Source organism: Electrophorus electricus, chromosome 7 (assembly GCF_041902795.1).
Source record: "Electrophorus electricus isolate QZ-2024a chromosome 7, ASM4190279v1, whole genome shotgun sequence".
Classification (NCBI taxonomy): domain Eukaryota; kingdom Metazoa; phylum Chordata; class Actinopteri; order Gymnotiformes; family Gymnotidae; genus Electrophorus; species Electrophorus electricus.
Window position 1 is genome coordinate 14,448,150 of NC_137503.1, and position 24,660 is coordinate 14,472,809.

General features: G+C 38.7%; 1 protein-coding gene across 3 annotated transcripts; it reads right to left on the bottom strand.

Annotated features, from left to right (window-relative positions):
- Positions 1-6,252: 6,252 nt before the first annotated feature.
- On the bottom strand, positions 6,253-23,983 carry rbm6 (RNA binding motif protein 6). Of its 3 annotated transcripts, none has more exons than XM_081717837.1 (23): positions 23,695-23,983; positions 21,861-21,973; positions 18,128-19,700; positions 17,664-17,753; positions 17,497-17,566; positions 16,191-16,264; positions 12,180-12,254; positions 11,769-12,060; positions 11,019-11,176; positions 10,409-10,509; positions 10,226-10,289; positions 10,041-10,101; positions 9,849-9,913; positions 9,603-9,750; positions 8,892-8,989; positions 8,464-8,760; positions 8,173-8,319; positions 7,961-8,029; positions 7,546-7,788; positions 7,378-7,452; positions 7,127-7,203; positions 6,943-6,994; positions 6,253-6,803 (listed from the first exon to the last, which is right to left on the bottom strand). In XM_081717837.1, the coding sequence occupies exons 2-23, from the start codon at positions 21,905-21,907 to the stop codon at positions 6,711-6,713; spliced, it is 3,969 nt and encodes a 1,322-aa protein (XP_081573963.1). In that variant the 5' UTR covers positions 21,908-21,973; positions 23,695-23,983; the 3' UTR covers positions 6,253-6,710. The 3 variants fall into 3 exon arrangements, with proteins under 3 accessions (XP_081573963.1, XP_026856417.2, XP_081573964.1); XM_027000616.3 differs by having other exon boundaries at positions 11,763-12,060; positions 23,695-23,978; XM_081717838.1 differs by lacking the exon at positions 21,861-21,973 and having other exon boundaries at positions 11,763-12,060; positions 23,695-23,979.
- Positions 23,984-24,660: the final 677 nt, after the last annotated feature.

The following is a 24,660-nucleotide window of genomic DNA, read 5'->3' on the forward strand; positions in this document are numbered from 1 at the left end:
AGGAACAAGGAACATAAAAAGCTTGAGAAATACCAAGGGCTAAGAGAAGAGCTGGAAAAGATGTAGAAGATGAAGGCAACAGTAATCAAAGAACTAGGGTCTGTGTCCCCAAACTGGCAGAATGGCTCCAGCAGATCCCAGGAACAACACCTGAATTTTCCATGCAGAAGAGTGCAGTCCTGGAAATAGCTAATAGCGACTATGCTGATACTACACTGAAGGCTGGTGACATTGATTTAATTAATTTTTCAAATTAATTTATTAACTTATTAATTAAATTAATTTATGTGTTTATTTACATATATACTGCAGTACATACATTGTGAGGATTTGGACCTTTGTAGAGGAAAGATGTAATTGCAAACAGTGCCAAAAACTCCTAGGCAGTCGAAAACTCCACCCCCAAATCATCTCCTAATACATTTTCTTTTTTTATCCTATGTCACGGGGCCCCTACGAGGCATGGGGCCCATAGGCTGGAGCCTACTCTACTTATTTGGTAATCTGGCACCAATTGCAAGGACGTCGCTTAAGATTGTAGAGAGTGCAGTTTTACTTTAAAACTCAAATGTTACATAGTATATTGACGTTAACAATAATAAAAGTCATAAACCGTAATATCCTGTTGAGAAAGAAAAAAAAACAACTAAAACTCCATGTCACTCTTGAATGACTTCAGGTTACAGAGATTTCCTTGCCGCTGAAAGCCCAAGCCAATTTTAGCTTTAGCTTGAGCTCTGTTGCTTTTTCGCTTTGTCCATTTGCTTACTGGCTGTCTGTAGTTATAGCTAGAGTGTTTAGTTGACCTCGCACAAAGCCACATTAAATTCACTAAACTGTCATTTATACCAGCACCGTTAGCCATGTACCCATACTTGGGTATGATGAAATCAAAGAAAAATGGAGTGGACCTAGGTTTTACATTAGAGAATCACAAAAATGAAAGAAAACCATTTAGTAGATTTTCATCTATTAACTCAGTAAAATGGTGCTCTGGGGTTGTAAATCCAATATAACTTCATGCATATTCAAGACCACCAATAAACAACAAGAATGTGAGCTTTTCACATTACAATAGAGAAAGCAAGTCTATGCTTACCTGATTGGATTTTGAATGTAATTAAGTAATCTAATGCACTTATCACATTAAAATCAAGGTTTGATTAGGCTCAGCTATGTAAAAATTGTTATGCAGTGAGCTAAGCTGCTGTCTTTACCAGATTCCAGTAAGAGAGCAGAATAGTTGCACTACACATTATATTATACATAGCAACTAAAATGACAGCACTGTGACAACAAAGACAGGACCCTGATTTATGTGCATATTCAAAAACAATTAAAAGGCTTTATTACTCTGGTCATAAAACTGATTGACTGGAGAAGAATTTGATCAAAAAAACATACTGAAAAGATGCATATAAAATAAGAATAAAAATGCATCCCACCATCAGGGCTTCTCTGTTCTTGTGTTAAAAACCATTCATACCAGAAGTCTCAAAACTTCTTCAATCATTTTGACTTCATCTGAGAGCCTTAACATGAGCCTTAACATAAGTGCCTACTGGATCCAAAGTAAAACATGTTATATTGAATTTTAGATTATTAGAAGTCAAAATTTGACTGCCAAACATTCCCCCTCAATCAGAGTTTTGTCACACACCCACTACAATGTGCTGTACAGTGTGGTCTCCTATCCTCTTCTCATACAGATGTACACAAGCTTGACACCATTCACATACATATCCCTAACTATTTGCTTCTGGATCTGGGTCTGGATTCCACAAGTGACAATGTTGCTATACATAGACATTACATCCGCTATTATACATCAGTACTGTGACTCTCCTACTACAATAGTTTTTACTCTGACTTTACACCAACAAAGTTGGTGTAGCAGAAATTATGAAAACTATTGGTCCACTATGACATCAGAACAGTGTTTTTTTTACTAAGACTTGGAATACTGATGACAGTTGTGCTTATATCTTAATTTAACTTGGCACAGGGACCTGTGGCCAAGGCCTTCCCAATTGCTAATGAAATATCAATGTGATTTAAGGAAAATTCAAAGATATTAGGCTTTTGAAGCTCTATTATGTGTAGAAAGTCTGGTGTTTCACAATGACTTCATCGTTTGGGAGTTTTTCTTGATATGAACAGACCAGAATCTGCTGGATAAAAACAGCCAGAGAATGACATTTCAAATATTGTTCATTTTTGTGACAGATGCCTCTACCTATTAGGAGTGGGGATGGAGGATGGGGAACAGTAACATGTAAAGCACACAAGAGTCAAACCACATGTCAATTTAAATTGCAAATGCTTCTTCAACGAGAGCTATCATTTGGTTTTCGTTTTCTGTCCCTCTAACTGTGCGCTCTTTTGAGGACCACCTCAAGGCTGGCCGAGGACCCCCTCTGGTCTCCGTCTCTCTCAGAGAAAAGGAGCTTTGACTGGGGATAATGAGGCCCCCCGTACAGCCTCCACATACACTCCTGCTGTCTCAGAGAACTCAACAAGCACATGTGATGGATACAAAACCCCCACACCCCCAAAGTCACTCTCCCTGGCCCCCTTCTTTCACCCTACACTCTGAAGGTCTTGGTTTGTGCTGAATCCCCATAATTTGATCTTCTATGAGATAATTAGGAAAGAGGTGCGATATTTGTCTCACCAGGGAGAAAAGGAGATGGAGATGATAGGAGAGATGCAAATGATTATGCAAAGCACACAACAAAGCCAAATGAGCTACATCTCACTGTTATATTCTGTTTACTCAGATATATATATATATATATATATATATATATATATATATATATATATATATTTATTTACTTATTTATTTTTTTATTTTTATTTTTTTATTGTGTGAGGTCTTTATATGTGAATAAACCCTTGTAAATACTAACAATTTCTGCCTACTTGGGGAGCTCAGAACTCATTAATTCAATTAGTATAGGGAGAAAAATGCTAATACTACCAAAGAAGAATCAGGTTGCCACAACACATTATAAGGATGTAACCAAAATTGATGACCAAGACTGGAACAGACTAAGGGAGAGACAAGAGACAAGAGACCAGATTCATCGTATGGTCTCGCACTATGGAGGAACCCAAGTCCTATGGTCACTGCTGGGGCATAATGCATGAAGCTGAACTAATGGGTTTTTTTGTTTTTTTTTTACTTTAGTATAGAAAAGCTTAAGTGGCAATTTAATCAGAAAAAAAATGGTAACAGACAACATAGAAGAACATCACACCATGCTAAAGGCAGGAACTAAACTGGTAAAATTATATGAAAGAACAATTCACTGAAGGTGATGGGGAAAATATCACTCTGATTCTGATTCTGTAGCAGCCTTCAACAGTGAGCCCCATGTGTAGAAGAGATGCTAAATTGAGCAGAATGCAGGAGAACAAAATGGTGGGAGCTCATCAGATGACTAAAGTCCTTTTCTCAAAAACACCTTGACCAGAAGAGATGCTAAATTGTTTGCTTTTAGTAATGACTAATTAAATAGCCTGTAAAACTGATCTTTTCCATTATTTCACATTATACACTGTTACCAGCAAAAGTCATCTACACATTAAAGGAAATGCTGAAAAAAATGTAGAAAACCAATACTCATTCTGCAAATCTGTATAGCCTTATTCCACTAAATCAATTAGATGAGATATATCCAGGACTTCACTCTTCTGGACAGAGATCTAAGATGTTGTTCCTGTTATCTGTTAGTGCCATTCTCCCAGTTCGATGGTCCCAGCCTCTGTTGCTCCAGTTACCACAGGAACCAGCATTGCCTTCACCTTCACTTTTCCAGCTCTTCTCTCAGCCCTTGGTATTTCTTGAGCTTCTTGTGTTCCTCGGCTTTGATGTTGCCATCACTTATAAAATGTATTTATTTGGAGAGTAAAAGGGTAGTGGTGGTGGTTGAACTAAACCAAATCAAGAAGGTGGACAGGTTCAAATCTCCACTCCACCCCTTCAGCTTATTTACTTTTCTTTTCCCCCCATTTTGCCTTATCAGTCATTCAGACATGATCACAAAAACAACAGTGTGAAAGTGCACATTCTTCTCATTCAGCAAGCAAAGCAGAATGGATGGAGTGCAACATTTTTATTCGCTGAAGAAATGTTCACTCACTTGTAGCATGATTGGGGGCTTCTCTTGTAGCAGGAATTGGCAATGTATTAGCAAATGACCACCCTTGACCTTTACCCTAACTGCTGTGACTAAAGATCCTGGAGCCTCTGCTCTCTTTGACTTGTAACATGTGTTCATTATGTCACTGCTTCAATTGCTACAAACATGTCAGGGTACAAGTGACCTGCTAAAAACAAGAAACATGAGGCTCATTTAAGGAACATTACCAGACCCTGTTCATAAAACAGTGTTTCATGATTGGCAGAGCCTGAAATATGTTAGTATTTTTGTGCTACCCCTAATTATACTGGGAAATAATACTAAATTTCAAAAAGAAAATACAAGTAATTTACCGGGGACTGCACAAGACCCATCTTGGAGCATTGGTCTTCACTTCCAGCCATGGTGGGCCACCGACTGTGTAGTTCACTACACTAGCAGCATTCTGAGCTCAATTAGGGGAAACACTATACTGCAGAGGCATAGACCTCCAAATCTCAAAAGAACTCCACCTTTAACAGTAAGGAATTCACTGGCTGTGTTAAAAAAATTACAGTAGAATTACATGGCTGTATTTCTTTTTTGTCCAGATTGCAAAGTAAAATACCATTAGTTTGCTTACATCATGATGCCAATGGTCTTTTAATGCAATAGACCTTTTAATGCCAGGTAGTGCACAGCAGAACAGCTCATTACTGACACCCAGAGGAGAAATCAGGAAGACATCAGCTGCTTGGCACTGATATGTGCAGGGGGGTTGGTTTCTCAGTCTGAAAACTGTGGAGCCATATTAAACAGTATATGTTGATCAGAAGTCATTACTTATTGGCACCAAACATAAACAATGACAACATACATGTAAGCTTTTCTTGGGCCCCTGTCTTGTATCCGTTATTTTCATCCTTTTTTGAAAATGAACAAGAAGTACCATCAGCCACTCTAACAGCCTTAATGTGGGTGGCATCTCAAGGGCACTGTGACGATCACTATGACAAAGAATGCTTAAAGTTATCTTACAGCACATCACTGTTGTCCAGCCTTTATCAAGTACAAAAACCAGCAGCCCTACTGTCTAAATGCTCATGCTAAGGTATTAGGGGACCCAGGGGGTGTCAAGAAAACATTGCAAACACCATTCCTCCACCAGCCTGATCTGTTGATACCTGACAAGAAAGGATCTATTAATGCTACTTGTGCCAAATTCTGACCCTCCCATCAGCACAGTGCAACAGAAATCTGGATTCACCAGTCCAGGTGTTTTTCCACTGCTCAATGATTTCTGTGCCGTTTTGTGCACTGGAGTTTTGGATTTATCTCTCCCTTAGACACCAATAGCAATCAAATAGGCTGTCTGCTGTTTTAGCCCATGTTAAGGAACAAGTTGTGGGTTCAGACACATCAGTTGGAGCACCAGCGTTGTATTTGGCTGTAATCTGCTTGACTTTGCACTGCCTATTTGTCAAAATGATTCTGACATATTACCGTCTCTTCTGTCAACATGTTTACAGGCATGGGAGCCTCTTTTGCTGCATGTTGTTCCTCGATCAAACCACTCTTGGTAGACTCTGGACAACCATGCATGAGAAGACCTCATAAGTATAGCAGTTTTTGAAACACTGGCCCAAGCCAGTCCAGCACTTATGACCATACCTCATTCAAAAGTTGCTCAGATCACTCAATTTCCCCATTCTAATGTGGATTCACACTCAAACTGATCCACGGAAAACTTGCTAACCTGATTTTATGCTGCACTCTGGAGTCAGGTATCCAAATTTCATAGTGGAAATTTCCAATCTTCAAAAGGACAGTTGTCTCTAATAAAGCAGCCATTCAGTGCATGTTAACTCATTACCCAAATATTAGACCATAGTTTTTTTTTTCTGGTCATAGCCACCGCCATCCTGCCCAAGTCACTGATGATAAAAATTCCAATCACACAGTAAATTCAGGTTGTGAGTCTAAGCAGCAGTAGAAAGAAACACCAGAGATGAGGTTGTTCTTTGTTTCCTTGAATGCTGCCGACATTCCTCAACATAGTCATTCAACAATCACTTGAACATCTCTATAGCTAAAAAAAAAATTAAGATCAGACTTAAAAAGCAGATGTTTGCAGTCACATGGAGACAGTTTATTCACACATGGACTACTACAGTTGTGATAGTTTTATGTGAGCTGTGAACTCACACTTGCATTAAAAAAGAAAACGAGAGAGAGAAAAAAAAAACAAAAAAAACAACAACAAAAAAAAAAAACCTCACACCACCACATGATAATGTTGAGATCAGGTAAGAAAAAAAAATTAAACGTTTAAAAGCCCTGAACAATAGAGCTACAAAAATGAACTGAGAACTTTTGGCGACTGGGAGAAAATGTATTCTTAACAATTACAGGCACACAGATATAACACAAAATGGGGATCAGTCGAAATGATTCACCAGGAATTGTCTGTTAGCGGACAAAGTAAAGCTTGGAATGAGCTGCCTACAGAAATACTTTCTACTGTGTGTGTCTGCCAGTCCGTGTTTAATCCATTTTTAATCCATTTATCTCCCTTTACGGCAATCATTCCAGTTCTTTAAAACGGGCAAACATAGCCTTTCGTACGGCTTGCTTGTATGTGGCATAGTTCCAGACAACCGGTTCCTTCTTCTTCGGCTGTTTTAGAGGGGGACCAAACAAACAAAAAATACATGAGTACGCAGAGAGGAAAAGATAGTCCAAAAAGGAAACTATAAACTGCAATAATAGGTCATTTGCTTTCTTCAGGGCATGAAACCCATGGGAAGCAGCTCACCTCACTGGTCTCCAGACCTAGACCTGGTCTCTCACTGACTTTGTGTGTGTCCCTATAAAGCACAGAATGATTAGGTCTAAGGTTAGCAGCTGGTCCACAGACATATCTCAAAATAGCCAAAGGCAACCAATTGTGGTGCATCACGCACTAATTGCAGCTAAAAATGGTTCCTTTTAATGTGTACCTGGAACTGCTGCCCCATGTGTTCTGTGGTTTTCGTCTCTTCGCCTCAGGTGGACTGTTAGTCTCCTTCATACTCAGCTAAAACACCAGACTCAGAGTCAGATGACAAAGCCAATGTCAACTAGACTTTGCTTCAGATAACCGATTCAAGAAATAATACTAATTGGCCACTGTTTATAAAGTTGTTATACGTTATAGGGAAAGATGTGATCACACCACTGCACCTTAAAGCACAGAAGTGAAACCGCTTACCTCTTTTTCTTGATTTTCCAAAGCTTCAAGCTCCCTTTTTGATCTTTTAATCTTCTGATGAATCTCCAAATTTTGCTACCAATAAAAAAAGGTGAGTGAATGAAGAGGAAGAAGTCAAAAAAGCAGAAGGTGTTTGTCTATAGGCCACGGAGATGAGCACGCAAGTACCTTGTGCAGGTCTGAGAGCTGCTGGTGGCGGATGAGGGCGTCTTTGTTGGGGAACTGTCTCCTGCACAGTAGGCAGGCCATCTTCTTCCAGTCCGTCAGCCGGTCTTCCTTCTCCTCTGGCTGGCTCTTGGTAGGCCCTTCATGTTTCTCTGGCTTCTCTGGTTTCTCTGTCTTCTCCTCTTCCTCTTCATCGCTGCCTGCAGCATAATCAGCTGCTAGCATTCCCAGAGAGCCCATAGGGCGCTGCCAAGATAGGGTTTGAAAAAAATAGAGGAAGAAGCGCTTTGTAAACAACTCTGATACAGTAATATTTAATGCCAAACATCAAGCTTGGTGAAGTTACTTATGAGAGCTTTTTTTGTGTTTTTTGAGTCTGGGGTGTGACTGTGTGCATATGTGTATATCCAAAGCTCACTTTTGATCCTTTCTCCTCTTTCTTTGGTGGGGCAAGAGGCTTTTTGAATAAGTCATCTCCAACTGTGGCCTATGCAGGCAAAAGAAAAGGGGAGAATGAAGTAATTACCACCTACTGGATCACACATTGAGAGACTAAGGGACCAAGGTACTAAGGGATCAAGGGACTAAGGGACCTCTTAAAACAGCTGTAAAAATCAGAGATCCCCTGACCTTCCGCTCAAAGACGGCGAAAGCTGCATCGGCTGCCTTGGAGGCCTTCTTGTCCTCTGCCCCACTCTTGAGGACAGGAGATGGAGCTCGTACACTCTCCTTCTGCCGGTTCTGGATTTTGGCCCAGCGCTCCATGTCTTTCATAATCTGATGATATCCAACATAAGAATTCAACACCAAACACACTGGTTAGTCTGTCAGTCAATTACATGAACACTGGAGTGCAATTAAAAATAAAAGCTTCTTGAGTTTGAGTGCAGTAACAGGTTTAGGACTGATATAGGATTGCACCTTGAATGCTGCCAAACTCCTGGGTTTGTCCTCCTTCTCTTTCTCTTTCTTTTCCAAGCGTGGTGCAGCATCCTCATCCTCCTTCCGCTCTGGCGTTCCATCTGGAGCCACCCGGACTTCCTCGACCAGAGGTATGGCTGGAAGTAGAGCAACCTCAGGCATTGCTGCCCCATCCACAGAAGCACTAGCCTCCATATTCGGCTCATGGACATCTGCACTGGAGCCTTCCACTGGTATGTAGGTTTTCGAGGTGCTGTCCCAGTAGAGGTATTGCTGACTCTGAGCATTGTAGAAATACTAACACACACACACACACACGCATGATATAGCCTTTTTAAAACAATTATAAATTCAATTACTAAGCCCATACCAACAATAATGCTCTCAAGTGCAAGGATCTAAGGACATAAAGCAATACATCAACCTACTCTTGAGTTGGGATCATAGTACAGTGTTGTCTGAGGGTCATAGTAGAACCCAGATGTAGCATCATACAAAAATGCAGACAAATCCGGTGTATCTGAGCCTGAGGAAAAAGACAAAAGAAACCTGAGTAACGTTATTAAACAAAAACATGGGTCTGAAGACTGATAAAGTAACATGCCCTGTAATGACCTTTTCTTTCCTCCCTTTTTTTTTTTTATTATTCCTTCCAGAAATTAAACACACATGGAACACTTCATGCCAGCTCAGCTACGCCTCCCAGTTCAAGTCATTGCTTTTGTTGAAAAAGTGAATACTTCTACTGAACATCCAAGAAACCCTAGGGATAATTTACAACATGTATTCATGTAACTATTTGTTGTGGAATATTTCACAATAATGAAATAAGTATAAATTTCAACCCAATCCATTCAATAATAGGCAATCTGTGATGCTTATAATACACAGGCAGAGAGTTGGAAAAGTGATTAAATTTAGCTGAGAGGGCCATGGTCTAATGAATTTAATAGAAGTTTTCACTTTTTTAAAGAAAATCCATGATGAACTGGAATGCCTAATTAGCATGGAATGACCTATATACAAAAGTCAATATGTAAATAAACAAATAAAAATACAATGACACAAAGGCAACCACCATATGATTTTTAACCCAAACATTTTCTATCAGGTGCACTTCAGACTGAAAGGTATCTTACCATATGTGTAGGCCTCAGATCCCTCTGCAGGGATTGTGAGAACAGGGTCAGGTAAAGGTAAAGGTAAAGGTAAAGGTAAAGCTACAGCCTGGTGCTCTGTGGCCTGCTCCAAGTGCTCCACTACAGGGGTCTCAGAGTACATCACACCCTGCACAGTGCCAGAGAGAGGGCCATGAACCTCCACTTCACAGAAAGCTTAAATGAGACTTGCTTCTAAACAAATGTGTGTGTGTGTGTGAGACTCACGTGTGCTAGGTTTGAGCTCTGGAATGTAACTGAAGCAGAGGAGGAATCTGTCCCAGCTACACACACTGCGTCAGCAGGGGTACACACCCACCCACCCACACACACACGTTATGTTTTGTTCTGCAAATACATGTCGGAGGAAGTAGTTTAATTTCAAAAGCATTTTAAAGGCATGCCCCGCTGGCCCCATACCTTGCATGGCAGGTGAGACACCCAAGACTGTGTGGGAAGGCTGAGAGTAGCACTGCTGCTGCTGTACCAGAGGCAAAATGATAATTTGTAAGATTGTATTGCTTTATCTTGAATGTAATCATTTGATTTCAGATACCAAAATATTTGTTGACTAACAAGAGCTGCCCTTCAGCCAAATTACCAACCTCCATCACATCAGGTGGGTATCCTAAGAGAGACGTGTTGGATTTATCATAGTCCCTCCGGTAGCTGTAAAAACAAACAAATACTATTTTAGTGTTTTTTTAAGAGAAGGAATGAAAGAAAACAACACCACAGATGTAACTAATGAACTCAAGTCTCTGGTTATGTCTGATATTTGAACTCACTTCTGATTCTTTAGAGGCTTGGCTACCTCTGCATATACTCTGACTCCATCAATCATAATAGGCCGAGGTTTGGTCAGCAGCTCCACCAACCGTGTCACATGCTGAAGGATAGTAACGATACAAGGTTGCAAAAGCAGTATATAAAAGGGCCATGGCTAAGTCACGTGTTTCATTTAGACTGCATATTTATTACACACATGGTGGGTCACCCTCAACAAAGCATCAACACTGACAGGGTATTGGTGAGCTATGTGTACAGAGCTGGTACAGGATTTATCCAGCACAGCAGTGTTACTTTTCTTTTTCCGTGTTACTTCCACACGCACCATATTTAAAATGTATTCATCCATTCAATGTATTTTTAATTTTTATTCTAACTGTGGTCCTGTGGTGAGGAACTTAAAGGACTAGAGGATGGCATCATAATATTATGCATGGCAACAGACTTCCAAAAGGTTTACCTAGGAGTGTGTCTAAAAGTGGCAGGTCTGTGTGTGTGTGTGTGTGTGTGTGAGTGAGAGAGAGACTAGAGCCTGATTAGATTAATAAAAAAAACAAACAAAAAAACAACAACAAACAAATGACAACTACAATTTAAAAAGGACTCTACCTCATGGGAATCCATATCGACAAAGCAAAAGCATTTGGATCCAGGTGCTTTCCCTTTGACCAGACGGACATTACGTTCATCAAGGTAAGCGAAGGGATCCAGCACCTTCAAGATTGTCTCCACCGTAGTGGTGGGTAGAATGTTCTTAATGATCATTGCTAATAGGACAAGGCAAAGAACAAAAAATGGTAAAACATTAGCTCTTAACAGTTTGACATGCTTTTGCTTTTTTGCCAAAAAATAAAAAAAAACCCCTCCAATGTCAAAGAACAGTTTAATCAGCATTAAAAGCATTAACTTAATGCAGTTTAATCAGCATTAACTTAATGCAGTTGAATGAGTGAACTAGAACCTCGGCGATTAATTGTGAAGGAGTCAATGAAAACTTGCAGGATGTCCCTGTCTTATTACTTGGTACGCTGGACAAGCACGATGCCTTACCAGTCCTGCTTTCTTGCCAAATCCACATATTGCAGCTCATATGTTCCAGTGGAAAGTGATGACATGCATTAATAATAATCCATTAACATTCAGACAACCCCAGAGCAGTAAAACATGATCAGGTCAATAACATTTATAAGCTTTCTGTTCTTTATCAATTCTCAACATAAAATGCAATTAACAGATGTTGGTGAATTTCAAGTGTTGGTGAATTTAAAATGACATTGGCAGTAAGTTAGTTTTTCCAAAGAAAAAAAAAATGTCTCTAAACACTTGCAGCATATCAACAAAGCTTTTACTCACTCTTACTCTCTTTGAAAATCGGATCGGAGTGCTGTAGGTTGTGCTGGGAAACTCTCTGGCTGGCCCAGTCCTCAGTCTGCTTCTCGGCCTCCTGCTGCTGTAACTGCTTGTCAACCTGCTGTTGCCAGGCCTCAGGAGTCAAAGTGGAACTTCTCTGCCACACACCCTGAGAGTCAGGGTCACTGGATGGCTTGGAGTGGCCTTCCTCCTTCGCGCTCAGGGGTTTCAGCAGGACTGGACTTGGTAGCAGGCCATCCTGGCTTGTTGGAAGGACTTTAGGTGGCAGATCCTGATGTTTCTGTCCAAAGTTAACATTTTTTCCTATTCAACTTCAAGTGGAGCCATCTGACATCCATCCACCACATATCCATTAAACCATTAATCTACCATCTTGGTACACAAAAAGGAAAAGTTTACCTGTTCTTCTTTCACATTTCTCTCTGGCTGAATATACTTCAACAGAGCAGTCTTGCTACCAACTTTAACAGACCCCTGTAAAAGAGGAACAGTAAGTGACCATAATCTTGTCAATGACTATTTTTCCCCCCCTACATATGTGTCTGGGTAAGGCCTGTTCCAGAATGCATCAGGTCTGGCTCTTTAAAAAGCCATGAACAAGGACACATTACGAAGGGGAGGCAGCTGTCACAGGATTTGGGATCCTTCTTTAAAAAATAATGATAATTAAAAAACAAAACAAAACAAACAAACAAAAAAAAACCCCCAACAACACACCAACTTTAAAAAAAAACCAAACAAAAGAAAAAAACAAAACAAAAAAAACCCCCAAACCCCAGCCCTTCTGACATTTTAGGAAATTAATATCCCATTAGTGTAATTGCCATTTCTTGTCTCTATTGGACAAGACACATCATCAAGCATAAACTGAATGAGGAGCATATGAAGACCTGTGTAAATTAATAGTGTGAAGACGGTATGGAGGAAATGAGCTAACCGATTCACGCTGTAACGAGACAAGCAAGAGGTCATGAAATCTGACGCCATGTTTAAAGTATCAAATTTCTGGCTTTGCATGAGACCATCATAGAATTCAAGAAAGAAAATTAAGAAAGAAAAAAGTCTGGGAGGTAGGAGACAGTTGGGTTATATCCAAGGGGAATGAAAGCTCCAGGCATAATATACATAAAAAGGCATTATAATCTATAAACCTAGAACTTTGCAAAGAAATATGATCATTTTTTAGAAATCCATATGTATTCTTTTCAGAACATTAACTGTTATGAGATCTGCAGATAATTGAGCTTGTGTGACCTTAAATTAGACTTTGTTTAAAAATCTAAACGTGTACTTCTAGGATATGACATTATGATGTGGCTCACGCAGGTGTATTAAATTATGCAGACTAAAAAGTGATAACACTAGTTATGTATCTTTCTCAGATATCTGAGAATATGTTGTTCACCCTTGAAAGGGAAATATCAAAGGACAGGGCACAGATTGATCATTTCAAAACTAAAAAAATGAACAATTAAGACAAATTCACATTATGAATTTCCATTTGAAATTTTCTCTCAGAACATAACATTCTGATGCGGTCCTTTTTTCTATGAACAGCTTTAAAACTTTTTTAGGCACCAAAAGACCTAAGCACTATGGCCTTGGTTTAACTTTTCAAAACTCCTTTTGAACATGCATGCCTAAAGAACACAATTATTCAGGCTCATTTTCCTCTGGTGTACACACCCTAAAAACAGAAGCATGGAGTGCAGCATGTCATGTGCTCCACATAGCAATACATTTGTAAAATATCCCAAACCTGCTTTTGCAATGTTCTAGGATACAATTGACTGACTCTGGCTCCTCAAGTCCCCTTAAAGGTTTATATGTCTGATTGCCCTAATGAAGCCACTGCAACATGTTAACTTTAATCATCCTGTTCCTACCTGATTCTGACTCTATGGTGAACAAAACACTACTAAGCATTCAAATATTAAATAAAACATATGATAGCCATTACAAACGATTCTAAAAATAATTGTTTATTCATTCAATCAGTCTATTAAATTAATTTACTTTTTGCATTTGATGCATTTGTTTATTAAGATAAAATTTAAAAATAAATAAAAAAAAAAACAAAAGGCAACTGTAAGGCTGTATGTATATAAGAATGCTACTACATTAACCCTATTTTGGCCAATTGCAATAATAAATAAACAAACAAAACGCTGACCTGTACTTCAAAATGTAGGCTTTAAACACTCCTAGTTCCCTGTATCCAAATCAACCATTTCCAAAGTGCCCAAATGTCAGAAAAACTCCTTAGAAATCTTTAAACCTTCCACATAAAAGAACAAAATGCCTATTTTACTGCTAGCTCAACAAAACAGTAGTCTACTTCAATCAATATTTTAAATGACGACAGTTTAAACAGTGCAATCAACCAAGAAGCATTTGATTTACCCATTATAGCATTGTACTGCAGTAAAATATGAAACTGTGTATTATAGTGATTGTTCCAGCAAGGTTAGCCTGCAATACCATTATTTCATTGCTGACATGTAACGAAGATTTGAGGAAGGTGTAGCCTGCCAGTAAAATATATGAATCACCCCAAACCTAACAGTTCTAATTTTAATCCTTTTGTAACAAGCAACAGACAGAGCTCAAAGATGGAACCAACTGGACACTGAGCTCACCTTGAAAGAATACTTGTATGTACCATGCATACCTTTTGTCCCACAAGATAAATTCAGTACCTATTCACTTCACTTAAACTCTTAACACTCAAAATGTCTCAAGACAGGCAAAAGGTTGACTAAACAAAGATGCATGAATGGAAAGTTAATAAAAAGGATCTCAGTACCACGAGACAGACATTTCTAGATAGGTGACCAGATAAAAGTAACTTGCCTTTCTTTCACCATTTTGCCCTGTGCCTTTTGCTACAACCATTGCCCTGTGCCTTTTGCCCAAACCCTTGTTACTGCAATTACTAAACAAGAAGATAGAAACATTATAAGAACACTACACATTTAGTGGTTTGCTAGCAGATGTTAAAACTAGTAGACAAATTGTTAAAGAAAATCCCTATAGGTTGATACTTGTCCAGCTAACAGGAACCATGAGGACATGTATAATTTCAGCGACCATGTGTAAAAGAACCATCACCACCAAAACTTTAAAACACACTTCACATCAGTATCAAAAATATGGGGGGGAAGAACAGCCTTAGCTTTGGAAAAATGTTAAATTCACTCATTATAAGTATAAAACCAAATAATATAGTTACATACAAAACCAACAGATCTCAAACTGAACCCTTAAGGAAACATACTGAGAAACAACGATCAAGCCATTCAGGGCAAACAAGAAAAGCAGAATTCCACGTGGTTAAAGGCAATGGTTAACAAGTCCTAACTCAAAAGGAGAAAACCAGGCTGATTCAAGTCTGTGGTGGCGGCAAAGGACAAGAATAAACCAATAACGAAGGCCGAGTTCACCAGTGCACTTTGTACCATGACAATACTTTTGAAATACAGAGTGAGGTCAGAAAAAGTGACAGAATTGCAAAGAATCAAAATGCTGGTTATTAAAACGATGAAAGCGAACAAGAAGTTGAACAAGAAACTGGCAGGATATGTAAAGAATGACTGGTACCACAGTACTACAAAGAAAAAAAGCAGCACATCACTGCAAGCAGGAAGGCTTCAGCCACAGATGGTTCAGAAATCAAATGTAGTGCCAGTTTAAGATAGGAAAAAACAAGATATAGATATTAATCCCAGGAAGTCCATTGCCAGATGACATCCAGTAGCCATTTACCATTTTTTCCATGGTAAACTTCAAAGAAGTTAGGAAAAATTATAATGAAATTTCTTACTTGTAGCCCAGCTAAGCCACAATTTCTACCAAAAAAGATAAAGTCTAATACATAATGTTAAAAAACAAATAAATAGTTGACAAGATGCCAACATTTAAGAAATCGAAAAAATGGGATACAATATCCGTTTATGAACGACATTACCTTGAACAGTTCTGCGTCAAATCTTATTTGTTCGGTACAGTGTTTGTGAGCAAAAAACTTGCAATATCAAATAAAAAACTGTCGTTTCCATGTCATGCACATTTACCAACTCATCCAAGTTCTGAAAAGTAATGGCAAATCTAAATCTCATTTTATTTATATATATATATATATATATATATATATATATATATATATATATATATATATATATATATATATATATATATATATATATATATATATATGACTGCTGCTTATAATTATATTAAATTTCAGAGATTGTAAAAGCTCTTAATAACTCTAACTTAATCATGTAGCGAAATATGACTTTTCCCTTCCATCCCATTTGCTGTCAACCACCCATTTTATCCTTGGCCCTGCCCCAGCCCAAGCCTTCTTCTTTTGAAGACAGCCGCTGTAGAGGGACAAGGATGGGCCACCTGGTTGGACTCCATGAAGTGGACAGCATCCTCGAGGTTTAAAAACTCCACATAGGCCGTATCGGAGCTGTAACCTGGGGACAGCATTTGAAATACAGATGGGTTTGCGTTAGTTAATGCCAGTCAAAATAAGAATCGTGAAGAAAAAAAAACTTTCGAATCACGGAAGTTATAATAGCGACTTGTTGTTTAATGTACATATACTTGGGGTGTCCATCAGTACTGCGCGAGTAAATTTGCTTTCAGTATATGCAATTGCACAAGGAACTGTTACAGCTCATACCTTTCAACATACCCAAAATAAATGTATTAGGATATTTTCCTTGTGTTCATCATGTCTGATGGGTGCTTGAATCAGTGCAATATATGATGGATTACTAGACTGCAGCTCACTATAGCCGGCAGAAATACACACGTACAATGTGTGAGTTAATTAAAAATTTCTACTGTAATCTAAACAGCATTCAAGTCTCCAAAATTCAACATGAAATACACCTTATATATGCTCGCTACCTGAATGGTCTGTTGTTGAAAACCACAAAATTGACCAAAACCTCATTGCAACATGAAAAGCGATCTGTTTGTATATGCAAACAGAAATCCCTTTGACTCAAACAAGCCTGCAAGTTCTATTATGTAAAGTTGCCAGTTTCAGAGGTTTTTGGTATTCTGGAGCAGACACAATGGAGAAGACGATATGAAACCATGTTTTCATGTTTAAAATCACTTAATGTGTGACCCAAAACAAAAATTCACATAAAGTAGTATTAAGTTTATGCTTTGGTACAGGCCCCACTTTGCCTTTGGTCAAGCAAAAAACATGGAACCATTTCCAGTATATATATTAAAAGTATACGGAGTGGGAAATTATTCACATAAATCGATAGCTAACGATTCACAGCTGAACCAAAAAGAGGCCACACGTGACACCCGTACACCTTACTAAGAAGCAGGGATGTCACATAGGTGTTTTGGCTACAATAAAAAGAATTGTTGATAAAGGGAACCATGTTAGGACATTCTGAGTAGGGTATTGGAAGGTCTTAACCCACAAGCCATTTTAAGATGGAAGGTGCTCAGGGAGAACTGCACAAGTTCCAGCACAAGAACACAAAGGATGGACAGGGAACCATTTGTTTTAACAAGAAACTAGCACAAAGAAAACCAATCAGCATTTTTTTGAAGTCTCTGTCTCTAAGGCACAGAAAACAGTGTCAAAAGAAAGAACAAGGATGAGCGTAGGATTCAAATAGCGAAAAGCGAAATGTTGCGAATTCTACAGAAGTTTCCAAATGCAAAATCTCACCTGGAACAACATCCCTTATCTTCATTCCTTGCATTGGCACTCCATCACGAATGGCAAAGGCATCCAGTATCTAAGAAAGAAAACTTTTTTCTAATTAGAATCTATAACACTGTCCTCTACTGTACTCTGTTACAAATATCAAGATTGACATTAAAAATCTAGCATACCTGCTGCATTGTAGCAGTTTTAGGAATTCCAGAAATGGCAATGGTATTTGAGACTTTATCCTGAACACCAGCACTCCTGTAATCCTGGTCCTTTGGTGTAGAATGTACAGAATTGTTCAACACCAAACTTCATATTGTAACAAAAATAATGATTGCTGTCAGTCAAGAACCAGCCAGTTAAACTTCCTTTGTTAAGCGTAAATGCAATTACTTACAAAGACCAAGGAAAATAAACCCCCCAAAACAAACAAAATGCTGTAAAAGTAACTCATTTTTTTCCATAAATTTGTTCAAGATATCTTCAATAAAAGGTCCAAGCTTGTAATTCTCCAGGTATACATAAATCTCTACTCTATATTAGAAATAGTACTACATGCATGGAAGAAAAGATAAATATACTACATATAAAATATTACTATGAACTTCCAGGACAAATAGCACAGACATAAGACTTATTCTCTGACCTGCGAACTAGAGTCATTTGGTCTTTCAGGTGCAGTCAATTTAGATTCTTTCAAATTTTTTTCTGCCCCTTGAAGATCACCAAGGATGTAGTCATATTTTCGCCCTGAACTCGTCCTATAGTCAATGTCTCTGTAGTCCTGGTCTTGTCTTTCTCCTCTGTTACTCTGAGGGTCCCTGGGTGCTGGTGGCAGATTCCCTTTCTTGGGGCCCTGCTCAAGAGGCATATCCTTAGATCCCTTAAAGGTTCCTTGATCAGTCAAGATTTGGTTTGGCAGACTCTTTTCTGGAATGAATGAATGTCTTCCACTTAATGGTAGAGTGTTTTCAGGCTTTTCATCTCTTGACCAGACCTGACCATCACTGTCTCTGCATGGATTTTTTAGTGCTGGAGCCAATGGCAAGAGTGGTGGTTTCTGAATAGTTTGAGGTGCATCTCTAGCTGGAAAATCTGTAGGAATATTCTTGTCCCAGTTTGGTACAGTAGAACCTTCTCTTTCTGGTCGAGAAAAGACAAAGGTCCCACGATCTTTTCCTGGTAATACGACAGGTGGTCGATCTATATCTTTAAATTGGGAAGGCTCTCCTAACTCACCTTCCTTGCCACGTCCAGGTAGAAATCGTTCTTTCATATCTCTGGGGAAAGACGAACTATTCATCATTGGTGAAAAACCATCGCGATCACGCATGCCATGCTTGCGCCACTCCTCTGAGAGTGATTTGTTCTCATCTCCTCTAAACTCTGCTGGGTTTTCATTTGGCTCAGGGAACTCCCTGTCCCTTAGAGTTGGTTCACCTACTCTAAGCATAGCTTTCTCTGGATCACGGCATTCTAGAGGCATGTCAGGTCTTGCCCTGACATCCATAGGAGTGCCATTATTGTCTCGAAACATTTGAGGAGATCGGTCCCTAAAATCACCTGAGGATCCCATACGATTTCTAAAATCCATATCTGATTCAAACCTTCCTCTAGAATTCAAAGGAGGTGCAAAGCCTCGTCTCTCAAAGTCCATCCCTGATCTTTCACGTGTAGGCATGTCTCCTCTGAAGCCATTAACATCATTCCTGCCTATTTGTTGCCTCTCTTTTTCTCTTAAATTGTCATTTCTGTCCATAGGCTCCATAGGAAGTCTTCTCCTAATATCCATAGGAGACATACCGAAGCCAGGCATGTCCATTCGAAATCTGTCCCTCTCTCTCATGTCCATAAATTGATCTTCAGAACCCCTCATGTTCCTAGCCTGCATGTTTCTGCCACCCATATCCATAGGTGGCCTACCCTGACCCATAAAACCGGGAGGATTTTGTGGGTTGTTTCTGAACTCCATGTCAAAACGTCTTCTAAAGTTCATGTCAACTTCATTTCCAGGCCTTAAGAAGTCTCGGGGAGGGTCTCGTCCTCTGTCAAGAGGACCCATGTTTCGTGCCATCATATCAGGTGGACAATCAAATCTCCTCATATCCATAGGTGGTCTGTCCTGAGGCCCTGCTCCCATGTTCATGCCATCTCGTCCTCTAAAGCCAGGCATTGGTGGTCCACCTCTTCCTTCAAACATCTCCCCTCGAGGATCCCCACTGCAATGACAAGTGGCTTCATCACAAACTGTGTTTTTGGAAATGTCTATCAAAATTTACTTTTTCAAAAATGCAAATAGATTACATGCATGATATAAAGCTTGTCTGCAACAACCCAGGTCTTGTCAAGCTGTAAAATGAAGTTGAGGTTAGTGGCAAACTGGCAATAACAACGCCTGAATAAATGTTTTTTTTTTGCACAATAGCACCTTCTGAATTTACAAAATGCTCTCACAAGATTGGAAACACAGCAGTACCTGTGTTCAGTTAAGTTATGTAGAATTAATTTTCTAACAGATAACAGCTCTTTCTATTTGGGTTAAATCCGAAATGGAATGTGAAAACAGAACTTCAGTAATGTGTTTGGTTTCTTTATGAAGGGTTTCTAACAACTACCGTATATTAAAATGACATTTTAGAGGCAGGGTTGTCCTTAATAAGAGAAGTACATCTAGGGACCTCAAATTTAGACTGGACTAAAATTTACTAGTGATTCACAGTAGTGATGACTACTTAATTCCAAACTGCCATTGATTAGCCCATACCCAACAAATACCGAAAGATCTACCAGTCATGACCTTTAAGACATGTAGACATGATGTATTATTCAGATAAATAATTTTTCATTTTTATACATAAAATAGAATAAAAAGAACATGGCTTGGAATAAACAACTTGTGTCTAACTGACCAGAACATCACCAACATGTGTAAGTACTATTTACTAATTATGGCAGCTACTCTCCAAGCACAGGAATTGCAAACTCTTTGGCAGATCAACTGCAGCTGAGCAAAGATGAGATAATCACTGACAAGATAGTGAATATTTGGAAAAACCTAATCTCCAATACAGATGACCAAATACTGGAAAAAACATCATTTGGAAACTTGACAACCAAGTACCTGGGCCTTTTTAATGTTTTTATGCATTTGACGCAGTAGAACAATAGGTTAATGCAAGGATTTCCTGCGCAGATAATAGTGAGGTGGTTCATGCAAACATCAACGCCATTCAAAAACAGTGCAGACAGGGTGTTGCTTAATACTCCACGTGCACTAATTTTGAATGGCACTGAGGACAGCATGAGATGTGACAGGTCAGCTCTATATTAAAAAAATAAAAATAAAGGCCACAGAGATACAGCTCTGAAGAGCATGCTCACCATGCCCATTAAAAATCACACATAGGTCTGTCCATATGAATATACAGAAAATAGTTTTAATCAATAGCACTTTCCAAAACCTTTTTTAGTTATCCAAAGCTGTTTTCATGTGGACAGAGGGCCAAAGTGTAGAGAAAATCTCTCTACATTTTCAAAAACATCCATGTTTGTTTGTTCAAGCAGGCCTGTGTTTATTAGTATACATTCCACCCAGATAAACATTTTGCTGTGTACCTTATCGCTTGAGCCAATGCTGCTCATTATATTTGCTAAACTAAAACAGATTTAGTGATGTTTTGACTTCTGACTACAATTTTAATATATCACCATGCTGCATTTGTGAGTGCAGTATCTGTGTTTTCTATCAGATCCTCATGCCTGACTTCCATGACACAATGCCAGGCAAGCTCAGAATTACACAATCTTACAATAAACCATCTTTTAGATAACAAAAGGGGCTAAATCTGTGGATCATTAATGACTTTATACTGTAGTGTCCACTACAGCCATTTTACCTCTTTCAATCACATGACTGAAAAGGAAGGCCATTAAGTCATTAATCAATAACATGATAGTTGCAATCTATTGTTGCAGCCCTAAACCTAAATAGAATGAGCTAATTGAGGTCTCATCTCACTTGCTACAAAATGTTACACCATTAGCATAGCTATTTTAAACATTAAGAAAAGTGTTTCCTTTATTTTTAAAACAGTCTAATTGCTAAGTGCAGGCTACAATTCAGGGAATGTGTGTGTGTTTGAGCTGTATTCTCACTTTGGATATTTTTAGACAGAACCAAAAAAGCTGATTTTTACTTGCATATATGAACCTGCTATTACCTAGGTCAGTATTTTCCAGTGTTAATTGTGGGGTATTATATACCCATTTTAAATACATGTTACTGAGGAACTCAGTCATATGTCATCAAAGAGAGAACATTAAAAAGTGCATTCAAAGGAAATTACAATGTTTTGGCATTGTGACATATGATTCCTTACCGAAATGGCATTCCTCCGCGTGGACCAGATCTTGACCCGTTCCACATGATGATCCACCTTCTATTGGAACTCACCTTTAGCTTACACAACCCTCGAGTATACAGTTTGTTTACCTGCAAACATGCTAATATTATTATTATTTTATTTTTTTATTATCCCCCCCGCCTAAGTCCATAAACATTCCAACTCTTCAGTCTAACAAATGTAATGCTCACAATTTGTATGATGGCAATTGACCGTGTTTTAGCCTAACATTTACAGCTACATGTTAAACAAACAAGCAATTACACTTAGTCATCTGTCTGTTAATGACCTATAGTACCACAGGCACTCAAACTAGGTCCCAGCAACTATGTACACCTTTACTTTGAAGCAATGATGGGTTAAAAGGGTTTAGACTTAGCTTCATTTATAAAATCTCTTATTGGGCAGCTTAAAACTGCTGCATGCGCGCGCACACACACACACACACACACACACAAAAAAAAAAAAAAAGATATGGGGACATCACATGCTACAATTACATTTTCACGCCCAATGAAGATTAGTTACTATAACTAACAAATGAATGAAGTTGAACATTACTGATTAGATTTCAGATTTCAGTTCAATGCATGTATATTTCTTCCAGGGTAGGCTTTCATATTGTTCCACAGTGAAATGGGGCAACTCAAGTGACAGTTGTCATTACTGAAGGAGACTACCTAAAACACATTTGCCTTTAGGCCCAATATGTTGTCTTCTCTCATAACACCCTATAGGCTAGCCTATAAATGTTAGCTTGTTGTTTTTAAAAACATGACTCGAGTAACAAAGTTACTTTTCATGGGTGCAGTGAAATATATAGTGGATCAATACTGCATGGTGTACTTTCCATTACAAACATTGCTACATTATAGCTAGCCTAACCCAGCGTTAGATAAGTTAGCCTATATCCATCCATTTTAGTTGGAGTTTTCCTTCTTAGACACGCTGCCGTGACTATAACAAAACCTAGCTAAAATAGCTAACCTAGGTTAGCGAAATTCGAATTGCTTCGCTTCTAGTGAATGTATTTTCAAGAAATATATGCCAGGTAACGTGATTAAGCAACAATACATGTAATGTTAAGTTATCTGTCTAGCTAGCTATCCAGTAATGTAGTTAGCTAAGCTAACTATCATAGCTAGACTATCTAGCAAGTATAGTGACGTACAATGAAGCAGCTAACGTTACTGGGCTAGCATTGTCTCGACCAATATGTTTGCTTGTATGTTACGTTAATTTCTTAACATTTAGCTAGATAATGTATCAACTTGCAAACGAAGCCCCGAATGGTAATGTTAACTAACTAGCTAGCTAATAGATCTGTGTTTATAATTTGCTAGAACATCTTGCTGGAACTGTAACCTAGACAGCTAGCCAGCTAACCAGCGATATCAAAGATAGCTAAACTAGCTAGTTAGCTTTAGTTACGTACTCAGCTAACGTTAATCAACTAGTGCCAAGTCAAACACCACCAAGTGCAGAGATACTAGATACCAACATAAATTAGATAACTGACAGACGTAAAGGTGTCAACCAACTATACATTACATTATATAGCTAGCCAGCCGGCCAGTTGGCAGAATTAAAACTTTGGAGCCAACCCAACTGAACAGTTAGCCAGACCGCTTGCTAGGTAGCTAGCTCACAAACATTCATGGCCCCTAACTAGCTAGCTAAATTGGTTATAATTATTATCCACGGATAATACATTTCTATTCAATCGTTACTGGCAGTATCGTCCCTCGGGAATCGGGGGGGGGGGAAAAAGTGACCTTAATCTCATGAGAAGATGCATTAATCAACTCACCCTGGATCCAGGTTATAGTATCTATTTAGCAGGCGAACGGAAAGAAGCCGACTAAAAACGCTCCAGTTCCGGTGCAAGAACACTGTTGAAGCGAGATCCACGCTGGAGCAAGTTCAGCACATAAACATTTCAGTTAGCTGACATCACGCACAAGCAGGTCAGAAAGATGTGTGTGGCCAATCTTTAGATGCGAAGTTCTTCATGGAACTGGGTTGTAAATCGCTCACATAATCAGTCTTAGTAAGCAGTTGTGCCGTTGCGGTGACACGGTGATGCCTCACATCAATACTGTCCTTGTTAAAGAAAGTATCCTAGTTAAAATGTTTGATAAGCAAACTGGACAAATACTGCAGCTATTTTCGTCACGTGCATAATATGCATTTTAATACTAAGTTTATGTAGACAGCTATGCAAGCCAGCTAGCTAAAATTAAAGGTGGTATGTTGGTTGGGTTGGAACAGGTTACTGGCTGCTAGCTAACAAATTGTTTACAACAAAGCAAAGCAAAACAAAGCAGAAGAGTTTACGACAGCATGGCAGTATGAATCCATGTAGCTAACTTTAGAGTTAGATATTGAAATCGAGTCTAACAGAACCTTTAAAGTGTGGACGCAGAGTATGAGTAAAACTGAGCATAGGCGATGAAACTTAATGCCTCGCCGTTACACATTTTCGTTACACCGCTTTTTCCAGCAGTGTGTGTATGTGTGTGTGTGTGTGTGTGTGTATATATATATATATATATATATATATATAATTTCATTTTTATTTTTTGCCATTGTGACATACCAGAGGACTGGCTTTTGATACAATCAGTAGTTATGCCAATCCTGGTAAAATTACAACACCTTTTAATTAACTTTTTGTAACGTATTCATACCAAAACGTAGATAAACAACTTATCAATGCCTGCAACATCTGTCCACATCTTCAGCTCTCCATCTTTTTAATAGGTCGAATAACAAT

Coding starts and splice junctions, on each gene's coding strand:
- rbm6 (XM_027000616.3), bottom strand. CDS start 21,907: ATGTGGAACGGGTCAAGATCTGGTCCACGCGGAGGAATGCCATTTCG. Junction 10,290..10,408: donor AAGCCTCTAAAGAATCAGAA/GTGAGTTCAAAT, acceptor TTGTTTTTACAG/CTACCGGAGGGACTATGATA. Junction 6,804..6,942: donor TAGGTCTGGAGACCAGTGAG/GTGAGCTGCTTC, acceptor CCTCTAAAACAG/CCGAAGAAGAAGGAACCGGT.